The 22337-nt window shown below is 41.6% G+C and overlaps 1 protein-coding gene across 1 annotated transcript; it reads left to right on the top strand.

Annotated features, from left to right (window-relative positions):
• The first annotated feature begins 3120 nt into the window (after positions 1 to 3120).
• LOC118428116 (matrilin-2-like) lies at positions 3121 to 20341 on the top strand. Its single transcript, XM_035838091.1, has 11 exons — positions 3121 to 3236; positions 8426 to 8499; positions 9478 to 9710; positions 10084 to 10285; positions 11156 to 11283; positions 15120 to 15275; positions 15817 to 15897; positions 17027 to 17222; positions 18126 to 18242; positions 19049 to 19189; positions 19819 to 20341. The coding sequence occupies exons 2-11, from the start codon at positions 8436 to 8438 to the stop codon at positions 20109 to 20111; spliced, it is 1611 nt and encodes a 536-aa protein (XP_035693984.1). The 5' UTR covers positions 3121 to 3236; positions 8426 to 8435; the 3' UTR covers positions 20112 to 20341.
• Positions 20342 to 22337: the final 1996 nt, after the last annotated feature.

Consider the following 22337-nt stretch of genomic DNA (forward strand, 5'->3'; position numbering starts at 1 on the left):
AATACATGTCTTTCATTTCTGAACTCCTAACAGTTTCTCTTCTGAGTTAAATTCAGAGGAGTTATCAATATCAGGGTCCAATATAGCCAAGCGTTTATGAAAAGTATCCATAGATTAATCTCTCATCAGCCACGAAGATAGAAACTTGACCGTGTAGTTTCAGCCTCCTACAATGACATTTAGTGGAAGTTGGTCAAAAATTAATATCTTCATTGAACAGCCCTTATATGTGCAGCTACAGCTGTGTAAATAAAGCCTGGCCTATTGTACCGATGAACATTATTTGGGCAACTGTTACAGCCTTCATTCAATACCTTTATTGTACAGTATTGTGTGCTAGTATTAGTATAATTTCTGAACAGACATTCAACAACAAGCTGAAGGTGCTGGTTCTTAATGATACGTCCAAGACGTCATCCTTTCCCATGTACAGATGCTTGGCCTCTCCTGTCGTCAGGAAAATTCCCATTTGCTAAGAGATAACAGCAAGTCTTGCTGTAAAACTATTGGACTGACTGATGTAGCTTAGCTCTTACTGAGTTATAGAGAACTATGTTACATTTCCCATGTTGGCAACTGTGGATTCATCTAGTATTTTTTTGACACCAGCAAAGAAATGGCAGGATCAGGTCATTTAAAGCTATAGCAACCATCATATTGTTTATCCTTATTCTCAGCTCCTGTGAATATGATAATTACATTGTATGTTCCTCAATCTCATAACTTTTCCAAATCACTTTGGTACTCACAGATTTTGCAGATAAGGTCCTTATTTGCATAGCTGGTCTCTCTTGATGATTGTCTACATCTAAACAACATACATCTCAAGTATGCAAAGTCTGTTCTGGCACCAAAATAGCATTTTCTCCTTGATAATGCATATGAGCTCTTCTTTGCATAAGTTACATTGTATGTCTAATGAAGTGCGCCATCCTCCAAGTTCCAAATACCACCAGTGGGGAATTCCATGTACCACTTTGGTATTAAAGCATTTTCTCATCAATCATGCAATGTATGTCTTCATTTGCAAAGCTACATGTACTATCTACCAATATTCCGCCTTTTCTGTTGTCTTGCTTGGCTATCCAGTTATGCAAATTAGGCTCATAATTAGCATCAAAAATTGCCATCTTGTTATTAGTCACCTAATTTATAAGCTACATGTACCTTAATCTGGATGGCCTGTTTGAAGGTCAATGCGGTTGGGTTTAGGTGGTATCTCACTGCACTTGGGGCACTGGTGTGGCACTGCAGGGGTCGAAAGATTAGGCAACGAATTCCAGAGATCAAGAATGAGTTTTCTTATGTTTTGTGTATTTTTTTGACTTCTAAGTCATACTTTTACTTATTACGCAATATCTAAATTATAAAAGATTGGCCAAAATAACATGGCGGCGAAAATAACAGCGCCGCAGTGAACGAACCCTGCAGTGCCGCACTGGTGCCCCATGTGCAGTGAGATACCACCATTACTTGTCATTTAGAAGGGCCTCGTTCTTGCCAATGACGCCAGAAGTTAGAAGTGAGTTATCGTGCTTTTGGCTGAATTGACAGCTGTTTAATTGTCACATATATACACACTAGGTAACTGATGACTACATATTAGGATTAGGCCATATTATATATGGATGACGTCCCTGTACGCAATTTTCGACTATTTCCAAAAAAAAGTTTTCAACCATATTGTAAATCGTACAAAGCATCAGTAAAATGAGCAAATGTAAGCCTTATAGATGGCAAAAATTATTGGAAAATGGATACTTATCTCATGGAATGCTAATGTCGATTCCAAGGCCAGAGCAGAAGATGTAAAAGAACAAAAATGAAGAACTTTATTATTTGGTATACCATACTATATTTAGTCATTTGTGCAGCCCTCCTGACCACTTACATTTCATAGGACAGTTTTGTTTAGCCACTAATTCACACACTCGTATTAGTTTGGGGGTTACCAGAGGATATCATCCATATAACCAAATCAATATGGCCTTAAAAAGTAAAAAAAGGGAAAATTTCCTAGAAACTATAACATAGTACAACTAAACCATTTTGACTACTTGTAAAAATCCTATTTCAATTTGTAATCAGATGGTATAAAATAGAACTGAATCAACGCGCCTCTGCTACGTATTAAAAGTTTACCAAGTCATAATGTGCACATAAGTTTAAGACTGGATGAAATGAGTATTATGAAACGTTTATGAAGGCCAGACATCCAAGTAAACAATATTCAAATAAGATTCAATCTCTACAACTGGACTAAAAACGGAGAATTACTTCCGGACGATTTGAGTGAATATGATGACATTTTTATCATACTTGAAACAAGCATACTACTTTTACTTTCACACAGTATAGATGATAATTCAATGATATAAATGTGGCACCGTGTGACCGAATGGGTAGGGTGCTTGACCTAAAATCGAGAAGTTCAAGATTCAGGACAGGCACATGGGAAAGTCACTTTCCACAATGTGCCTCACTTTACACAAGTGCACACGTGGAAACGAGTACGTAGCTTCAGTAATACCCCCTTTCCACTAGGACGGCGCTCTCGCCGCGATCTTTCAATTTAACGTATCCCTCAACTAATTGTACAGAAAAGAAACAATTTTTTTTACACTTTCTGTGTTATGTTGTCTTCTAAGTCACACTTTTACGTTTTGTATGAAATATCCAGTGCGAAAGCGAAGGTTACACATATCCTATTTAGGTCGCAGTGAGAGCGCAGCACGATCTAGAGTTAGGCCCTCTTCCCGTTTGCACTGGGCAGGGATCGCTCTGTGTTCTCACAATGTGTATACCTATAACGGATGTGTGTAACCTTCAGTTTCTTACTGGATATAACGTACAAAATGTAAAAGTGTGGCGCAGAGAGCACGGCGAGAGAGCGCCGTCATACTGGAAAGTAGGTATTAGATGTTTAAGGAGTTATTCAATGTTTAAGGAGAGCTCGAGCACGTTCAAGAACCCACCACACTTGTCAAACGGTATAGGGGTCCATCCCGGTGTGAATTGATCAAACAAAATCTGCCCGGATATGAAGCTTCAGTACTAGTTACTTGCCTTGAGGCAGTTTTCCGTGTATGCAATACAAACCAAATCTAGGAGCGGTGTTTTAGTTCAGAGTTCGCGGACACGTCTGTGACACGTCACACATCAGCTCCTGCAAGGGCTGCCTTTGTTTGAGTCTCCGCCAAGACAGCATCGCACGGGGCTCATCACTTCTGATAGTCGTAAGTATCCAAATTACGGTATGTTCTCTAGAACGTATCTTCTTTGTCGTTTCTTTTTATTATGTTACCTTCACAGAAGGTACATACTGTTTTTGCTCTGTTTCTTCTTCTTTTCCGCACAAATAAAAAACATGAATATCTCCGAAACTAGACCTTGGAATATCTCGTAATTCAGCAAGCTGGTAGGTCTGCACATAAGACACTGCACCTTGGTCATTTGGTCCCCTAAAGATACCAAAAAATGATTTTATGGGGCAAAAAAGGGTGAAAAAACTAGCAATTTTAACACAAAATCGAACTTTCGAGCCCCATAGAACTTTGGAACTACGTTCCAAGGACCCGAGGTCAACGACCGGTAGCTATGGAACCCGCCCGGGAGATATGGAACATGGTGTTCGAACGAGGTCAACGACCGCTGCTACGCAACACGGAAGTGTCCGCCCGTCAAATGATGACTTCATCTTGCTTTAGACGGCCTGAATTGAGCCAGAAGCCGTCCTCTGAATGATTTGTGGAATTCATTTTGCCAAGAAGTAATAAGAGATCAAGAAATTCACAGAGCTTTGACTTTATTTTGCCGAATATCGGCACCCTTTGCAATCAAATTCAAGGAAGGTAGAATGAAATTGAGCGCAGGCAGAATGAAATTTAATGCCCCCAAAGTATCAAAATGTGTCTCGGTCTAGGTCAGTTCTAAGTATTTGTTTCAATTCTTTCCTTGATTTTGTTTAAGCTATAGGTTTTGCAACCTGCACAAGCCAGTTTTACCATGAGCCATCCAAACATTGTTCAGATTGAGTCGGGGCGGCGGCGGTGGCGGCGGGGCGGCGGCGGCCGGGGCGCCCGGCGCCCGGCCCTGTTCTCGCCAGGATTTTGTCACAGCGTCGGGGCAGGGGGCCGGGGGCCGGGGGGGGGGGGGGCCAGGGGGGGCCAAACCCCCCCTAAAGCCTTGCATTTTAGGCTACAGAAGGCTTATTTCATTCTGATTTAGGGCCATATCTACGATAATCGTAGCAGTCACTTAACTTCTTGTCAGCAGTTTAACATAGCAGTATTTCGGGTCAAAGAGTCAAAGACAACAAAAAACTCATAAACAACAAACTTTACTCAGCTCAACAGTACTTATAACTATCGTCCGGTTTGCCATCCGAAGCTGAAGCGCTTCTTTATAGCGCTAGTACCTTCGCTGCGCTGCCGTGACGTGCGATTGTTGTTGACGGTCTTATATCCCTACGTCGCCGCCTCGCTGTCAGACGATATTCCAACGGACCTGTTTCAAGGAAAATATCCGGCGAAACCGCTGTTCCGCGTCAGATTCTATTCTATAAAACACGTAACGTTACGTGGGAATAAATGTTACAGTCTAATAAATATTTTGTAGAAGCACCGCTGTGGGGAAGTCCAAGGAATGCAATAATCACGTAGCATATGAAGTTCGCTGTCAACTGGCACGCGGCTGTTTGAAACTCTAACCAACAGCGGCGGCCTTTGATGAAGTGGGCGAAAAAGTGCACTGCCTTGGTAACAAGGAAGCCGACGGTGTGGGCGGGGCCACATGGCGAGGCTTCTCCCCCGAAAGCCCCGGCCCCGAAAGGAAATGCCCGGGTTTTACATACAAACTTACGATGGTTTGAATTTTACATTGCCGAATCAAAGAGCTTCAAATTTAGAACAGGAAATTTGGAAACGCGGACGGTCTTGCTCTAGAAATATGTCAGAAAGAATTGATTCTGTTTTCCGCGCTGAAAAAGAAATGACGCAACCAGTTGTAAGAGCCTTTGTGTTGATCAACAAATAAGGACATTCGCGGGAAATCTGGCTGTTCCGGGGAGGGATCCCACCCCGCTGGTCACTCGTGGCGGCAAGTCCTCTGTTTACAATCATTTCGCGCGAACGCAAGGGCGATCCTGGGTGGGAGGGGCTGCGAGACAACGGCACGGCGGGTGCTCTGAAACACCTCCCTTCGAGCTGATAACTTCTTGAAACAGCGGAGGCGCGTGCTTGGCGCGTGCTTTTGTGTTTTTACTACGATATTTTGTTATTTTTTCCCCATGTTTTGCCGCTACGCTGGATGAAAAAGCAGCGTAGCGGGCTTTTTACAGCGTCATTTTTCCAGCCGACAGCGTATCGGCCCGCTATGCTGAAAAGGCCTGGCGAGAATTCTATGTTGTGTTTGAGTTACGTAGAATCGAGAACACACACGGTGTGTAGTGCGCCAGCACTCGTCTTTTGATTCCACTGGTGTTTTCACGATTCTGTAAAAGCCGAGGTTGAGTTGCGTGCTCCGCGCGATAATATTGGTGAACAAACGCACTCAGAGAGAATAACTACTAACGTTAGCACTAGTGCAATTTTCTCAGACAGGCCAATAACTGTGGTAACGCTACGTGTATGTGGTAACGTGGGGATTTCTTTGGATGTTTCCTGACATTATAAGTAACTGACATATAATCATAAAAATGTAGCGAGACCTGTTCGTTTTTATCCACAGTACTGAATAGGAACGTTTACTCAAGTTCATGCATAGAGCTGTCGTCCAAATGAAACACGGAATGGTGTCACGGTTCTAGTTAACCTATTTTTGAGTAAAAAAAAAACATTTGAGCAAAAAGAAACACATGACTACGTTAGACGCAAGGTCACTGCGTGTCGCCGGCGGTTACATAAAAAACTCAAAGTTTTACGCCTGAGACATAAAGGTATGTGAAACAAAAACGATGGACTTGATGAGTTTGTTTCGCTATTAAACTGACCTTGAACAAACATGATTAACTGCAGCGTGGAACGCCCGCCCCATCTTAGGTCACGGTCATTCCTTTCACCTTGTTGTTCATCATGTAAGTTACCACAGCGCTGCGTTGGTCCCCAGCAAGTAAGTGGAGCACGGAAACGAAGTCAGCTGGGTACATTACAATTAAGCTACGTGCAGCTTTATACACGGTGGGAGTGGCCGGCACAGCACAAAACCCCAGGCACAAAGTCAACGCGAAAGTTTAGTGTAGCAGAAACCTAACCCCTTAAAGTTTGCATGATTGACAGGCGGACGGGTTCGAAGTGTGCCGGGCGGCACGTGTTGATAATGAGGGCATAAACAAACTACGTACATCAAACGTAAATCAAAATTGTTTGCTAAAAATTAAAAGAAATTTATGAAATGTGAATTGCGGACTCTGAAAAAAATGATCGAGCCGTTCAAACATGAATGAATTTACACAGATTGACAGGAATCATATAGCGGAGGAAGCATATAGCGGAGAAGAGCTGCGTACTGTGAAGATTACATGGAGTGTGCAGGGGTAGCCATATCAACTTCAGCTCTGAGAGTATCTGTCAACTGCGTGACGTGAACGAATATAATAGATTTGTGGCAATTTTAGCGATTACGCTAACCAGCTGTTTCTATGAATTTGTGCGATTTACAGTAGTTGGTAACCACTAGACGGCGATCGCGCCGCGCTCTTACTGCGACATAAATAGGATTGTGTAGCCTTCGATTTCACACTGGGTATATTATAGAAAACGTAAAAGTGTGACAGAGCATGCTGAGGAGAACCCTTCGCGCTGCGTAGTACAAGCGGCAAACTCTGTGAGACGTTTTTGTGAATGTACCTTCCGATTTTTGTGCTACGCTAGACAGTGTGCCGTAACTTGGTAGGCTTGTTTTAATTTTGCTCTCTTCAAAGTTAGTCTAATTCAAGAAGACAGAAACGAGAATTCAATTTTATAATATTTTGGCTTCCTTTTGACAATAAAATTGTGACTGTGTGTGCTTCTTGTCTCACGTGAGGCTGAAAAAAATTCCTAGGCCCTGACCCTCCCGCAGACGGCCGTCTTCCCCACGCTAAATGTCGTCGAGTAAACCCTGTTGACGACCGTCAGAAATGGAGAACCTTTGTGGACAGACAGACTGCCCTGTGGCTTGTAGCTATGGGACTGAGATGAGATGATGATGAGAAACCCTGTGTGGAACAATATTAGACGTTGTGTTCATTATTCAAGATGCATAACGTTACAGATAAAAAATTATCAACATTTATTTGTACCTTCTTGTCTTATCCTGTGTCAACAGCTGCAACTATTTCAGTTTACCCTTCCTGGCAGAAATGCTAGGCTAGACCATGTGAAGGTAACATTCTGTATTTGCTTGCAAATGTTACCTGTCTAGTTTCGACGTGTTTTTCTCAATATCGATACACTAAAATGTACCCTAAACCATGTCTCCATTGTATCCATCACAACGATAATCTCCAAGCACATCAGATTAATTGTGACAGTATCCAAATGGCTAAACAGTATCCAATTGGTCCCCGAGACCTCCATGTACTCAAACAGGGAGGAACATTTATTTTCAATAATGGTGTTGCTGCGCCTTCTTCAGAGTCAATTGGTTTCTGTTTACCCCTTTGGATACTGCCTTTCCCCCGATAGATCTGCTTAGAGATTATAACATTGTCAGTATGTAAACTTATCCTAACCTTAACAGAGTTTATAAGTCAATGGTGCACAACTCACCTTCCATCTTGTCCTTGTTCTTCCATACGGAATAGACTAGTAAAAGACAGAATTGGTCACCATGCTCTTATTGCATTGTTTATATCACCAGCAATACTGTTGATGGAAACATATAGCATCCTGGTACAATGATTCACAATGTCGTACACAGAATAACAGTACTTTTTGTACACAACAAGGGCTTTATTGCACCGACGTTGCGGTGAATGACTGTCACATTGTTTAGGGTAATTTTGGCTTGTCACATTGTACTGCAGCATAGGTGTCGATGATTATTGATGCGGTCCCTGTTGTAAAGTATTAATATGAATAAACATATTTAGATAGTTATAGTTTGTACGATGTTTACCATGCGGCCCCAAACGTAAAATCAGTGTGCATAAATGTTGTCCACATACTTGAGAATGTGTTGAGTGTATATCCCCTACTCCCTGTACATATTCCACAAATACCAATACGAGAGGAGAGTGCTTTAGCTCTGCAGATAATATTTTCGGAATCCCCAAAATAAGTAGATAAGTGTATAGGCAACCTGCTTCTTGGGTTGAGTGCCCCCCCCCCCCCCCCAAATGAAGAGACGAAAGTCTTAAAGTTTGTACTTTTGTTGTACTTCAGAATAACTGCGGAGATGTTAATGGAGTTTCCTTGACTTACTGGGCTCTTATGTGCCGATACAGCTGAGGTGGAATGGGGAGAGGTGTGGAGTTCTGTATGTGTGTACTAGCTGCAGTCCTCGGAGCAGGGAAAACAGGTATTGAAACGTGTAACTAATTATTCAAATACAATTTAATCTCTACTGGATATTTACTTCCGGACGTTTCGAGTGACACCCGTCACTCTTCTTCAGCGTCACTAGAATGAACTAGCAAAACTATTCAATACAAGTACAGCTAACTATAAAAACTGGTTGAACCACTAACTCTTAGGGATCATATGCAAAGTTAGCTGTACTTGTATTGAATTGTTCTGCCAGTTCATTAGAGTGACGCTGAAGAAGAGTGATGGATGTCACTTGAAACGTCCTGAAGTAAATATCCGTTTTCTATCCAGTTGTAGAGATTGAATTGTATTTGATTATTGTTAACCTGGATGTCTAACCTTCATAAACGTATGTGACTAATTAGTTCCATCAATGTAGAAATTAGCAAATCAGATCGTTCGGTCACAAAGACCCGTCCCACAGTAGCACAACACCTGTCAGGTTTTCTCCTAGGGGGATTAACATATAGTACATAGTAGGACGCCAAAGTGAGAGGGTTCGACGCCTAAAAATTTATAGCAAGGTGCACTGCAATTTACAAGACTTTAATGTGTTGAATTTCAGAGTCCAATGTACAGAATATACGAAAATGAGCTTGAATTAGCTGGCTCGTTCTTTTTTAAAGGCCAGTTTTGTCTGACTCCCAGCCATGGGACTGCAGCCGACGCAAAGGGGTAGCAGTATCATTACATAAGGCGCAAATTCTTGCCGACCGCAGAAACATCTTGCAACTTACACAGTCTCAAAACGAATGTATTTCTCTACCATTCAGCACAGTTACCATGATTACCTTTGTCTTAAAGTTAAGAGTATTGATGAGTTTGATGATATTCTGTGCCTTAAAACAGTTTAAGGCGACCTTTGCATTGACAAACACCATTTGAAAATTACGAATATAAGACAAAGAACATTGCTATGTAAGCTGAGAATCAGTTGGTACAAACTGAAAATTGCCCCATGGCCATGTAGAAGAGTTCCAGTGCCCGGCACATAGCCACTACTCGGCGTGCGGTTCGGCCTGTGAGCCCACGTGTGCAGACCCGTGGCCGGCGTGTGTGCAGGCGTGTGCGGACCCGTGGTCGGGGTGTACACAGCCGTGTGTGGAGGGGTGCGTGTGTGATGACGGCTACATCCGGGGCTGGAACGGAACATGCATTAACAAAACTGACTGTGGCTGCTTCAGCAACGGAAATTACTACAAGGTTAGCACCATATTTCTACAAAAAATATTTCTATGATGAACACATATGCTTCAGTTTTGTTAGTTCACATCTTCTTCTTCGATTTACGGCATAAATTACAGCTGTTTCGCACGATTTAACCGTATGGTCGAAAACCTGTACGTTATTATGGAAGGTCGATGTGTATGTTCGGGTGGATGTCATGTATATAATTATCTTTCTGTCATGTCATGTCATGTCCGTTATGTGTATATTGATATATTTTATGTGGATCACAGGAATAATAGCTGGCAACATAATATTGTTAGCTAAATGTGGATCTAAATGAAGTCAAAGTCAAGTCAAATCAAATGAACATGTCGAATGAACATGGCCTCCCATGCTGTGTTGCCAGACAGACGAGGTGTGGCTGACTCCCGGGTCCCGCCGCTGCACGTGCCTCGCCAACAGCTCCGTGGCCTGTGCCGACCTGAGCTGTACCCGCTCCCGCCCTGCCCTGAGTGACGGCGTGGATAACGACTGTGACGGCCGGGTGGATGAGGAGCTGCTCAACGGGCTGGATGACGACGGTGACGGGGAGATAGACGAGGATGTCGGTTAGTCTGTTGTTCTGTGACGTCACTGTAGGATATTTGGCCCAGAACCCAGAGGTATTCGATTCGAATCCTGTCATGCCCACGGGAAAGGCAATTTACAAAACTTTCCTGGGGTCATCCAGGTGTAAAAAGACCTGACTTCGGTTAGGGAGTTAAAAGGCCCCATTCCCAACTCCCATTGGACTACCCTTGCCTTATCAAGCATGTTGTTCTTGTATGTGACACTGTTGAGTGCAGTGCCATATTGTTCTTGTCTGTTCAAAAGTAGATTTGAATTAAAATGTTTTTCATAAATATAGATTCACTGGCTCGGAAAGCGCCTCTGTTGTTCGGACAATTCCCAAAACAGTGCTTAAAGGACACGTTAACAATGTGTACATTGTACATTTCCACAATTGATATTGGCACCGTACAATTTGTGACCTAGGTCCACAGAGCCGTAGTTCGCAAACTTTACTACCTCCGGCATGTTATCTGTTTATTTTGCCAATTTGCACTCTAATTTTCCAGTGACATGTTGAGCCTGGTAGAGGCTCTGACGTTAACATGAACAGTGGGTCATAAGTTGTAGACAGTTTATGGCGCCCCCCCCCCCCGCCCCCCGTCTATGTTGAGGGATGGTTACTAAGACTTGAGATAGATTGCTTCTTTAATCTATTCCTTTTTAAAAAGTCTGATTCCCAGGTCAAGATTCCTTCTTTTTCCTTCGAGACAGTGGCGCCGGTGAACGACACTATAGACTTTTTTGCAACTTTGATCCAGCAACTGTAGCTGAAAACCATTCCAAGATAATACTTTCATATCTCATGAGCCAGTCCCCATGTCTTTCTCGACAAAACGTGATTTCTTTTCCTTTTTGTACTTCAACAGTTGGAAGTTGCGGGATCGACATAGTGTTTGTGATCGACGGGTCCTGGAGTATCGGGCCGGCGGTGTTTGAGAGAATCAAGGGGTTTGTACGGGACATCGTCGGTTGTCTGGACATCGGGGAAATTCAGGTGGAAAATACTGCACAGTCGCTAGATTTTTCTTCTTTTCGTGCTTGCTGTTACTTAAGTCTTCACACTTAAGTTTATATGAAATATACAAATGTAGAAAGGTATCTAGATGAGGCTGAATGTCAACATAGTCAGAGACGTATAGTTGATAGTTTGAATTTCTGCATAACATTTTCAAAGTCAAGTTTGCTATAACGTGGGGGAATGCACAATTAATTAATAAGGCCATGTTGATTTGATTATATGGATGACATCCAGCTGAAGCTATTTATCTCATTCTTTTAGCTCAAAAAAGTATTTCTCATGAAAAGCGTGATAATTACAAAATATGTGATTGTGATAAGTAAAAACTTTGTCACATTTTTTCGCCAAAGGATTTTCAACCTTCTTCTGAAGAATTAATGTGATAGCAACTCCCTTATCACATTAATTCTCTATAGAGAGATTCAGAAATCTTCTACTGGAGAATTAATATGATAGCAACCCCCTTATCACATTAATTCTCCATAGAGAGATCCGGGATTCTTCTACTGGAGAATTAATGTGATAGCAACCCGCTTATCACATTAATTCTCCATAGAAAGATCCAAAAATCTTTACTGGAGAATTAATGTGATAGCAACCCCCTTATCACATTAATTCTCTGGAGAATTAATGTGATAGCAACCCCCTTATCACATTAATTCTCCATAGAGAGATCCGGGATTCTTCTACTGGAGAATTAATGTGATAGCAACCCCCTTATCACATTAATTCTCCATAGAGAGATCCGGGATTCTTCTACTGGAGAATTAATGTGATAGCAACCCCCTTATCACATTAATTCTCCATAGAAAGATCCAAAAATCTTTACTGGAGAATTAATGTGATAGCAACCCCCTTATCACATTAATTCTCCATAGAGAGATCCACGATTCTTATATGGAGAATTAATGTGATAGCAACCCCCTTATCACATTAATTCTCCAAATAGAGATCAACGGTTCTCCTACTGGTGAATTAACTTGACAAAGTTGTGATAAAGGCCTGTTCGTATCAGTATGTGGTTACCGTCACCAGTTCGCAGCATGCAATCGTTTACGGAATTAAACACCAGACACGTTACATTTTGGTGTTACATAATGTCCTTTATTTGGGGAAAAACTTTATGAATGTTACGTAAATATACTTCAGTTGGTTACATAACGTCCTTGTTTTGGAGAAAACGAAGCGCCCCCTATTTTGGGAACATGAGACCGGAAAAGACGTCACAGGGTACTCCCCCAAAACCGCGGGATGGGACAAAAACATCAAGGCCCCTTTCATGATGCAAAAAATGAAACGGTGCTATCGGTTACTATCGATTAAGTCAGCTGAAACGGATAAGTTTTGAGACAAAGGGGGTCAAAATCATCTTGTTTACTGCGTCTAAAATCTCTTCTGCTAACAAGACCACCAATTATTTGACTTTCATCATAGTTATAGTGTCATGGATAATGTGACATGAACATGTGACGTAAACAAACAACCAGAAACGCACAGTAAATAGTACGTTGTGATCAATGTCCTGATCGCCGATCCATCGCATGGTGTTGGGGATTCCCCTTGTGACGTCACTATCTTTCAAGTTGCATTCTGTGAGGCGGAGGTGCAGTTTTCGTTTTGTGTTCGCAAACTCGGGAGCGCTTCGTCAAAATAGACTTTATTTTCGAGTTTCATTTGGTTAGGCGACAGCAGTATTATGGATGCCATCACGCCTGATTTCAGACAAGGAAGCTTATGAAAAAAGCTGGCCGGTGCGTATTTTGGAAAAAGCCTGGACGTTAAACAAAATCAAATGAAAAAAGAGTTTTTAAACATCGAATTACTGAATTGGTCTGTCTTCTATAAAAAAAATAATTTACTTAAGATTTGTCTTTCAAAGTAAAAAATTTGTAACAAGTGGGGTTCGAACCCACGATCCACGGCTGCAAAAGCAAATCGCTATCACCCAGCACCTTAGACCGGGCAGCCACGCTGACTCAATTACGTTATTAGGCGTATAGAAGAGCTATTAGAAGGGTTTGCTTAGATTGACCGATCCATGTATCTATCCGTGCAAACCAACCCGTTGAACGAACCACTTCTCTCGATTCAAAACGTATACGCACCGGCAAAAAAATATGATTTTTCCCATCTGAGATTGCAACCCTTGATAATAGAATAATTGAAGTCCATTTTCCTAGAGACAGACTTTGAAATAGTGTAGTATAATTTCGTTATTGTATTAATCGCTCTGTCATACTTGCCATGCATTAAACTGTCGAGGAACAAAGTTCATTCATTCCATTACTAAAAAGGCCTAGAAATTACAAAAGAAGAAAAAATATGACTTCCACGAATCCATACATGCTCTGAATGATTTTAACCTTTACGGCTGAAACATTATGTGCGTTTTTCATCAATCATGCAAACAAGGTCCTCGTGGGCATACCTTATTTTTGTTGGGCATCTCTCCACCAAGTTAACAGAAGTAGACAATTCTGTCTTAAGACTAGTATCGAGAGGAGGCCATACTAGCATTTTCTGATCATTTATGCAAACAATTATAAGTCTTCATTTACACAATTTATGTTCAAGGATGTTCACCTCCACGTAAGTTCCAAATGCCACAAGAATGAAATTCCAGTCATTTACAACTATGTCAGTTTCTCATTTACTATGATGATAATGCTAATTATAAGGGGGTTGCTATCACAATAATTCTCCAGTAGATGAGTACTGGATCTTTATTTGGAGAATTAATGTGATAAGGGGGTTGCTATCACATTAATTCTCCATTTAAGAAAACTGGATCTCTCTTTGAAGAATTTATGTGATAAGGGGGTTGCTATCACATTAATTCTCCAGTAGAAGAATATTGGATCACTCTTTGGAGAATTAATGTGATAAAGGGGTTGCTATCACATTAATTCTCCAGTAGAAGAATCCTGGATATCTCTTTGGAGAATTAATGTGATAAAGGGGTTGCTATCACATTAATTCTCCAGATAGGAATCCTGGATCTCTCTGTTTAATGTGATAAAGGGGCTGCTATCACATTAATTCTCCAGTAGAAGAATACTGGATCACTCTTTGGAGAATTAATGTGATAAGGGGGTTGCTATCACATTAATTCTCCAGTAAAAGAATACTGGATCACTCTTTGGAGAATTAATGTGATAAAGGGGTTGCTATCACATTAATTCTCCAGATAGGAATCCTGGATCTCTCTTTGGAGAATTAATGTGATAAAGGGGTTGCTATCACATTAATTCTCCATATAGAATACAAGATATCTGTATGGAGAATTAATGTGATAAGGGGGTTGCTATCACATTAATTCTCCAGTAAAAGATACTTATACCTCTCAATTGGTGAATTAATGAGACATTAAACTCTAGATCTATTATCACAACTTTTTCAGTTATCACGATATTTATTTTAAATACTTTTCAGAGCTAAATGAATGTGATAAATAATCAGATCTTGACATCCTCTTGGAGCTATAAAACTGATGCAAACGTGCGATAAAAAGAGAGTCTGGCAAAAATATATCCCTCTAAGTAGGGGTGGGTACCGGTACAGAAAATTCAGGTCCAGGTCCGGTTCAGGTCCAGAGGATCAGGTCCAGGTCCGGACCTGAACCTGGACCTGATTCAGTATGAGAACACATGTGAATGGACGATACTCAAAACAATGGTCAATTTCGCTGCTTTACTGGTTTACTGTGTGATTGAATGCTATGTTAGAATGGGCGAACATTTATGCACCCGTGGATGTCTTCCATATAATCGAATCGACATGGTATAAAGTACACACCTCATCTGTTGTCATAGGTTGGAGTTATCCACTACGACTGTTTGCCGAAGTTAGACATCCAGCTCGGCAGCTACACCATGAAAACAGACCTCCAGGACGCCATCTTGACAGAAATCACTTTCGACGGGGAAGTGACGCGGACCGGAAACGCCATTCAATACATGAAAAATACGGTAAACTTGGCGTTTCTACGATCAACTACACAAAGTTAACGTAGATGTTCATTGTAAAAGGGCAGCAATGCACTTCTACAGTATTAGTGGTAGTGCGAGCGGTCACCATTATGTTTACATCCGTTCCTATAAAACACACATTGCTACACATAACGTTACACACAAAGGCAGATATGTGCACACATAGACACAAAGACATGCACACAGGCACCACACCCATACATAGACACACATACGCCCACAAGCACATGAACACACACAGACACCCACAAACACATGCGCACATGCACACACACACACACACAATTCAGTATACACACGCACACACACACACACACACACACACACATCGTGACATACGCCCGCATGCACACTGACACACACGTGTACACATACAAACACACGTGTACACACACACGCACATACACAAACACACACAACACACACAAGCGCATTCACAACATGCGTAAACCTACACACCAAATACCAATTGAGAAACACAGTGGGTTACAGCAAGCATAATTTCCCGTGTATTTCCCAGATCCCGTTCCGTGGTTACGTCCCGAGAGCGGCTGTGATCGTGACTGATGGCCGGACGCAGCTGGATGTAGAAGGGCATCAGGTACAACTCACAAGTTTCCCTTCAGCATGTCCAACAAGCAGATGTGTGGCTTTGGCTCGTTTTGCACTACCACTAGTACTAACACCCAGGCATGCAGAACAAGCCAGAGACAAACATCTGTTTTGAGATTATGATTACTAGTAGTTTAATGATAGAGCGGGTACAACAAGATGGTGAGCTACATGTATGTACAACTTAAGGTACAACACAGAAATTCTCACTCAAAGGCAAACGCAGCCTCACCATCTGGATGCAACTGTGGGAAGGGCAAGTTTGCTTGTTTGCTATATATATATATATATATATATATATATATATATATATATATATATATATATATACAACTATTGTCTACTTGTTATAACAAGTTAATATTAGTTATTTGACGTGAAACTGTATCTACATGTAGAACACATTGTCTTCCCCTTTCCAAGATTCACTCTTGCCACATTATGTTGTCCTGCCCAAATTATTCACTTCTTTAAACAATACTGTGACAGAGTTTGTGATTTTTGACTTTGCCACTGACGTTAAAGTCACCAATGACACTAACACTAACAAGCAACCATTCATCATTATCATCGACGTTCCCTGAAATCAGTAGGGTAACGTTATCTATTTTGTACAAACGTCTATGTTAATTGAATAATGCTGTAATCTCTGAACGTAATCAAGAAATGTTGAGTTGTTCTTTTATTAATTGATTGATGTTATCGTTTAAACGTTCCGATGTTATCGTTTAAACGTTCCGATGTTATCGTTTAAACGTTCCGATGTTATCATGTAAACGTTCCGATGTTATCGTTCAAACGTTCTGATGTTATCTTTTAAACGTTCCGATGTTATCGTTCAAACGTTCCGATGTTATCGTTCAAACGTTCCGATGTTATCGTTCAAACGTTCCGATGTTATCTTTTAAACGTTCCGATGTTATCTTTTAAACGTTCCGATGTTATCTTTTAAACGTTCCGATGTTATCTTTTAAACGTTCCGATGTTATCTTTTAAACGTTCCAATGCTATCTTTTAAAAGTTCCGATGTTATCGTTCAAACGTTCCGATGTTATCTTTTAAACGTCCCGATGTTATCGTTGAAACGTTCCGATGTTATCGTTCAAACGTTCCCATAGTTCCATGATGACTTTGCGGAGAGTGCCCGTGACGCGCGGGATTGTGGGATAGAGCTGTACAGTATCGCTGCAGGACGTGAGCCCGCTGTGGACACGAGCGAGTTGGGAACGATCACTAACAACCCTGCACGGGTGGTGCGGCTGGACCAGGACAGACCATGCGCCATCGCCAGCATGCTGGTGAAAGATCTCTGCGGTAATGTCAGCGTTTCATGTAGTATCCACAATTAGCATCGAAAACATTACCTTCTTGTTCTGCTGGCGTTGGTTTTCAGATTTTCTTTCTAGATTTTTATATACACGTAGTCGCTAGAAATTCCTCCTCATCTGACATCATAAAACATGGAGGCTTATTACCTATGTGAACGGGGTATTGTTTTAGGTGTGTCTGTCTGTTTCTTTGTGTCTCCGCAGCTTTTTCCATTATAACGCAAAATGCTTTAGAATGATTGTAATCATATAATTGGGAAGTGGGTAGGTCTCGGGAGAAGAAAGGCTAAAAAAACCGCCAAATACAACATCTCTCTCTGTTTTAGTTCGGGAAATATCGTGATCTTGATTTTGTAGACGTCAAGACAAAGTGGTGTGGGTTGGGGACCCCTACACAAATGCCCTGGAACTGCAATTGTAAAGGGTGAAATGTGAAAATTGGATCCTGCCAAAGTATATGACTCTCATGCATACACTTATTACACTATGTGTAATTTTGGTAGAGAGAGGCATCAAACAAAATCGATTATGTTAGCTACAACTATATTTGAATAAAGATTGAAGCAAGATGAAAGATATCGCTAAAGCTGAATCATCTTATGACTGTAGGGGCTTTCACAATTTCTTTTATTCAAGTCCGTATTTTTGAATTAGGTAAAGTTTGTAATAGAAGAAAAAACACGCTTTTTGGTTCAATACACCGGCCGTATATCGTTGGGCAAAGTTAAAACACCTTCTTTCCGAAAACATTACCTTAAATGTAAATACGGAACTTATACGGACTTGTATATGCTCACAAATGTGAATGGGTTCTTACGGAGATATGGAGTTCACAAACCGCAGTGCAAGGATTCATGTACAGTTATGTTTTGTTGACCATCCCCTGTAGACGTGAACCAGCTGTGCCGGTCTATCGGCGGTGTTTGTACCAGCGATACAGACTTCTGTGCGGGCCCGGTCGTGCCGGACTTGTGCGGGGGGAACCTCACCTGCTGTGCCCCACAAGGTAGGCTAGAATCATTGATATCGAATAATAGGAGCGCATCCCCGTCTTGTAATTAGCCAGCGAAAGGGTATGTCACCCCGTAAGGGGCGGTATAACCCCGTCGTGTGTAAACATGTGCGAACATGTGTGATAAACATGTGCGAACATGTGTGATAAACATGTGCGAACATGTGTGATAAACATGTGCGAACATGTGTGATAAACATGTGCGAACATGTGTGATAAACATATGCGAACATGTGTGATCACGTCGACCGATGATGATGAATAGGAGCGGTCAACGTTAACGCGTCTGGGTTTCAGACTTTTTTGCCAACCTTGGTCAAATTTAGTCAAATATTGTTCTTTCTTATAGTTATAGTTATATACTATACTAGTTATAGTTTTATACTATACTCTCCCTTCGCAGCCAGGAGCTGGATTGCGCGGAGCTAGCTTACAATTGGCGGGGCTAAATCGCACGATTCTCTACTAGCAGCCCGTTATAAGTCAGATGCTTGAGTAACTTTTGTATTGTGTGTATATAGTGTGCAAACAATATATTTATATTGGGGTTTTGATGATGATAAGACGAGATTTACGAATTCAAAGCTCTAATCATCTTACGAATGTATGAGGTCTCCGAACTCAAACCCGGCCCATAGATTAACGATACAATTAATAGCTCAAGTCTCTAGTGTGTAAATGCCTGATTTACACATGTACACAACGTTTCGAGTCGACTCTATAAAGTTGATTCAGCGACTTAGAATAGACTGAGAAAACGCGTGTGTAAATCGCGCTTATAGACGAGCTCTGCCTTCCAGACGAGCCGTGCCGGGCCATGGGCGGGGTGTGCCAGTTTGACGACCTGCCGTGCCCGGGACGGCACCTGAACGGTCTGTGCGGAGGGCCCGCCAACAGGAAATGTTGTATCGACTGCTGCCAGCAGCCAACAGGCACCACAGGTGAGCATGCTTTTATTATTTGCGGCAAATATGGCGTCACGGTGTTAACGTAACGGTCGGGGTGTTTCCAGGACGAGTTCGAATCTACCGGTATGCTCACGTTACCTGCGTTGTGCCCCTGGGAAAATGCCATTTTTGTAACATATATTCCGTAAGCATTTGAATACACTCTCAGTAGATAGTAATAAAGCAGGAAGATAACCCCAAAGGTCACATACATGCAGTAAGTGACAGGTCAGAGTTGGTAGAACTACCTATCATTTAGACATGGCCGAGCGTTCACAGAGAGGTGTTTTCACAGTTATATATTGTCCATATGCTAGTGTCAGATAGCACTATAGTGGTCTGAGTTGTGTTTAGGCCTGATGAAGTTTGGTTCTTGGATTTCATGATCAGCTAGAAATTGATAGACGAAAAATGAAGAGATAGTAGAGCTCACCATGGACGAGATTGGATTCTGACTAGAGTCAAAGTTGCCTATGTCATCATAATTTCTTATTCAACTAATTTGACAAGATAAACCAAATAGAATCTAGATATTCATGGAGTATGAGGTCTCTGAACTCACGTCATGAAGTATCAACAAAGTTTTTCAAGTTTTTTTTTCTGTGCGATCTCTGTCTCCACAGTCACATACAGGAGCTTAGGCTGTTGGACAGATAGCGACATCCGTGCGATCCCCCCACTGGAGGGGCTGGACCCCAGACTACAAGATCCGTACCGTCTGCGAGAAAACGCAATAGAGAAGTGCTACCAAGCGGCCAGAGACCGAGGCTATGACGTCTTTGCTCTCCAGGACGGAGGTTGGTGCGCGGCATCGTCTGCTGCGAGGCGAGCCTACCGGCAGTACGGGCCGTCCCAGCGCTGTGGGCCGGCCGGCAAGGGCGGTGTCTGGGCAAACAGCGTGTACGAAATCATATAGTACAGATGTGTGTCTACCACGTGTACGAAATCATTTAGTACAGCTGTGTGTCTACCACGTGTACGAAATCATTTAGTACAGCTGTGTGTCTACCACGTGTACGAAATCATATAGTACAGCTGTGTTTGTACCAATGTACGAAATCATTTAGTACAGCTGTGTTTGTACCATGTGTACGAAATCATTTAGTACAGCTGTGTGTCTACCACGTGTACGAAATCATTTAGTACAGCTGTACATGTGTTTGTACCATGTGTACGAAATCATTTAGTACAGCTGTGTTTGTACCACGTGTACGAAATCATATAGTACAGCTGTGTGTCTACCACGTGTACGAAATCATTTAGTACAGCTGTGTGTCTACCACGTGTACGAAATCATTTAGTACAGCTGTGTGTCTACCACATGTACGAAATCGTTTAGTACAGCTGTGTGTCTACCACGTGTACGAAATCATATAGTACAGCTGTGTGTCTACCACGTGTACGTAATCATATAGTACAGCTGTGTCAGTCTACCACGTGTACGAAATCATATAGTACAGCTGTGTGTCTACCACGTGTACGAAATCGTTTAGTACAGCTGTGTGTCTACCACGTGTACGAAACCATATAGTACAGATGTGTGTCTACCACGTGTACGAAATTATTTAGTACAGCTGTGTGTCTACCACGTGTACGAAATCATTTAGTAAAGCTGTGTATCTACCACGTGTACGAAATCATTTAGTACAGCTGTGTGTCTACCACGTGTACGAAATCATTTAGTAAAGCTGTGTGTCTACCACGTGTACGCAATCATTTAGTACAGCTGTGTGTCTACCACGTGTACGAAATCATATAGTATAGCTGTGTGTCTACCACGTCGTGTACGAAATCATTATACTACCGTAACAGAGCCGTAACAGTAATGTTTCTACCACGTGTACGAGATCTTATAGATAATAGCTGTGTTTATTGTACGTGTCTGAAATATCATGTATGGTATAGCTGTCCCGTTTTGATATCACGAAGTTGCTTAGGACAGTTTTAAAACTAAGACTAGCCGATATTGTTGATGAGATTGCTTATTTTCGTTCATGTCTTGAGACCAAGAGTTATTACGATCGGTTTAGTCTGACAAAAATTAAATTTTAACAAATCGTTCAGGGAAAGAAAAGTTATAAACTATAATAAGACTAATAATTTCCTCATATAACATATGTAATGAAACACCATAATGGAAAATGTAATCTCTCTCTCTGCCAGTCAGTCTATACAGACTATGACACTAATGTACTCAGTAGCACAATAACATGGCATGTAAAGTTTGGGAGATCTAAATTCCACATTGTCTACTGTTCAAATAGAATCCTCACCCAACATGATGACACTGTCTTCGTAGACTTCATGGTATGAGGAACATGAACCACAAAACCCTTGTTTACCACATGACTTACGGTATTCATTCAGGATGTGGACAAGAAAGTGATGGCCACAAAAATTTGGCGGGTATTGATAAAAGACTTCATGTTTTATATATATATATATATATATATAATTGATCATGCCTAGAAATTCGAGCACTAATTTCAGGGTGAGGCTCAACTTTTAGATCACCTTGCAGCCTACTGTTTCTCAGATTTGCGGGCACCTTTATACAGATTTCGCATGGCCCGCTTCTTGTTCTTGTAGTAAGCTAAAAACTCACATATCTCTATAGATTACATGGGTATTACAATCTGATCTCCTGAGCGTATATCTCACTGGACTGCGGCACGTTACCGACTGAGTCACTGCTTGCCGCCCTATGGACGCCAATGGACCGCTTGAATTTTTCAGTTTGATAATCCTTTTATCAGTGCAAATCTCTTTTTGATGCATTTTTATCACTTAACTTAACATTTCAATTCATTGACAACACTACGATTTGCTCATATGGGCTTCATTACGCAAATGCGCCGCAAGAAAACCCTAAAGTTGCCACGATATTTTAGACAAACAGAAGCGGTCCTTTGAGATATCTGCTCTAAGTATAATTAGAGAATGAGCGATTTCTGATGAAGTCGGTAGATCAGCCTTAAAGCCTCTCCGGGACCGAAATAAAGTCACGGGTCAATTAGACATAGATTCTAGTGTCCACATAATCTGGGTATGGGGAAATTACCATCGTAAAGTCGATCCCTTCGGATTCCGTCGGCGCCAATGTTTGGTGGGGCGGACTGGGCGAGGGCCATCGGGGGAATGA

This window comes from Branchiostoma floridae, chromosome 12 (genome assembly GCF_000003815.2).
Source record: "Branchiostoma floridae strain S238N-H82 chromosome 12, Bfl_VNyyK, whole genome shotgun sequence".
NCBI lineage: Eukaryota > Metazoa > Chordata > Leptocardii > Amphioxiformes > Branchiostomatidae > Branchiostoma > Branchiostoma floridae.

Coding starts and splice junctions, on each gene's coding strand:
- LOC118428116 (XM_035838091.1), top strand. CDS start 8,436: ATGGGGAGAGGTGTGGAGTTCTGTATGTGTGTACTAGCTGCAGTCCTC. Junction 10,286..11,155: donor GGAGATAGACGAGGATGTCG/GTTAGTCTGTTG, acceptor GTACTTCAACAG/TTGGAAGTTGCGGGATCGAC. Junction 15,898..17,026: donor TGGATGTAGAAGGGCATCAG/GTACAACTCACA, acceptor ACGTTCCCATAG/TTCCATGATGACTTTGCGGA.